Below are 1,977 nucleotides of genomic sequence, written 5' to 3'. Positions count from 1 at the left end.
TCCCAGCCTTGATGCCCTCATCTCCTTTGTGTCTGCCCAGGAACGTCTGGTCCTAACCAGTGAGCACTGGTTAGTGCTGGTTCCCTTCTGGGCAGTGTGGCCCTTCCAGACACTGCTGTTGCCCCGTCGGCATGTGTGTTGGCTGCCTGAGCTGACCCCCTCTGAGCGTGATGGTGAGTCTTCCAGCTGGGACCCTAGGGCCAGGCTCTGGTTGAGGGTGGCTCTGGTGTGGCCAGTATCTGGCCCCCAGACTGAGTCATGCTCTGGTTCCAGATCTGGCCTCTGTCATGAAGAAGCTCTTGACCAAGTACGACAACCTATTTGAAACTTCCTTTCCCTACTCCATGGGCTGGCATGGTGAGCCTTTTTTGAGTACCCACATCTAGCCTCAGCACCATTTCTCAGCTCATGGGGTCTAAACCATTGTACTCTAACTCCCAGCAGGCCTTGAAGCTCTTGCTGGGGAGGTAGGAACAGGGATGCTGGGACTGAGGGTGGAGCAGCAAACTTGGTGAAAGTGTCTCCCACATGCTGTCCACTGCCAGGGGCTCCTCTGTGCAGGGGACATTGAGAGATGTAGTTTTCAGGTATTTGGCCCGATTGGGAGTAGGGGCTTGGCTGAAGAACTAAGAACGGGCTCCGCCCAGCTATCTGTACCTTCTTCTTTCTGTCAGGGGCCCCCACAGGATCAGAGGCCAAGGCTGACTGGGATCACTGGCAGCTGCATGCTCATTACTACCCCCCACTCCTGCGCTCTGCCACTGTCCGGAAATTCATGGTTGGCTACGAAATGCTGGCCCAGGCTCAGAGGGACCTAACCCCTGAACAGGTCAGGACTTGGAGCATCCTGGGTTCCATTTTCTCTCCCACTTCCTCAAGGGATCCCAACAATCATGACCCTGAGAACCCCCATAACATCCTGGGCTTCCCTAGGGACTCAGGAGCTACTGAACCCCTTTACCCTTGGTGACTCTAGCATTCCCTATTCTAAGCCTCCCAATCCATCATGCCCTCCCCTAGTGTCTCTTAAAAAAAAACAAAATAAACAAACTCACTGCCATCGAGTTGATTTGACTCATAGCGATCCCTCCTTGGGTTTCTGAGGTGGTATCTCTATGGAAGTAGATTGCCCAGTCTTCCTTCCAAGGAGTGGCTGGTGAGTTTGAACCTCTAGCCTTCTGGTTAGCAGTTAAATGCTTTAGGTACTATGCCATCAGAGCTCCCTAGTGTCTCTTGGGCACATACATTCTGAGCTACCCTCATCCTTCCTGACTTCCTCCTGCTTCCTTCCAGGCTGCAGAGAGACTAAGGATGCTTCCTGAGGTTCATTACCGTCTAGGGCAGAAGGACAGGGAGACAGCAGCCATTGCCTGACCATGCTGACCACAGAGCCCTGACTCTTACCAAGGGAACCAGGACCTGGAGTTTGGACAGATGGAAGATCAACAAAACTGCTTCTCCAACTTTAATTATATGTTCTAACAGCAGAGGAATGTGAACTGTAACTTTTGGGGTCTGGAGTTAAATGCTGAAGGCATAGTTCCAGCCACAACTTTGCCTTCATCATTTTACTCCAGACCCCAAAAGTTACAATTTTTCTTCCGTTACGTGATCAGCCACTCAGTTGAAAGGGGAGTTTCCTTGGGGATGTGATCTGCCTCCAGTATATAAATGGATGATCTGGCAAAGTTCACTCTCTTGACCCTGCATTCTTCTGGTTGCCTGACCTCTGGTTTTTGGGACATAAGCCTGTCTGGCTTACAGATTTTGGATTTGCCGGTCCCCGTAACTCCGTGAGCCAGCAGAGGTCTCCAGGCTGTCACCTGACCTATGGACTTGGGACTTGCCAGCCCCCACAATTGTGTGAGCCATTTCCTTGAAGTAGATCTCATTCTATATATTTGTGTATACATGTCATTGGTTTTATTTCTCTACAGAATCCAGACTAAGAAATTTTGGTACCAAGAGTGGTTCTAG

General features: G+C 50.9%; 1 protein-coding gene across 1 annotated transcript in view; it reads left to right on the top strand.

Moving 5' to 3' along the window:
- The window catches only part of LOC103210076 (galactose-1-phosphate uridylyltransferase-like), a 3,618-nt gene extending 2,244 nt beyond the window's left edge, over positions 1-1,374 (top strand). The window contains exons 6-9 of the mRNA XM_042782994.1: positions 37-173; positions 274-357; positions 675-829; positions 1,294-1,374. Of these exons, the coding sequence (XP_042638928.1) occupies positions 37-173; positions 274-357; positions 675-829; positions 1,294-1,374 (457 nt within the window). The remainder of the gene's footprint in view (positions 1-36; positions 174-273; positions 358-674; positions 830-1,293) is intronic.
- The last annotated feature ends 603 nt before the right edge of the window (positions 1,375-1,977 follow it).

The sequence above is a fragment of the Orycteropus afer genome, unplaced genomic scaffold, assembly GCF_000298275.1.
Source record: "Orycteropus afer afer isolate SDZICR_OR568_19922 unplaced genomic scaffold, OryAfe1.0 scaffold00569, whole genome shotgun sequence".
NCBI lineage: Eukaryota > Metazoa > Chordata > Mammalia > Tubulidentata > Orycteropodidae > Orycteropus > Orycteropus afer.
The sequence above is the reverse complement of the archived record's forward strand: the minus strand, read 5'-3'. Positions and strand labels throughout refer to the sequence as shown.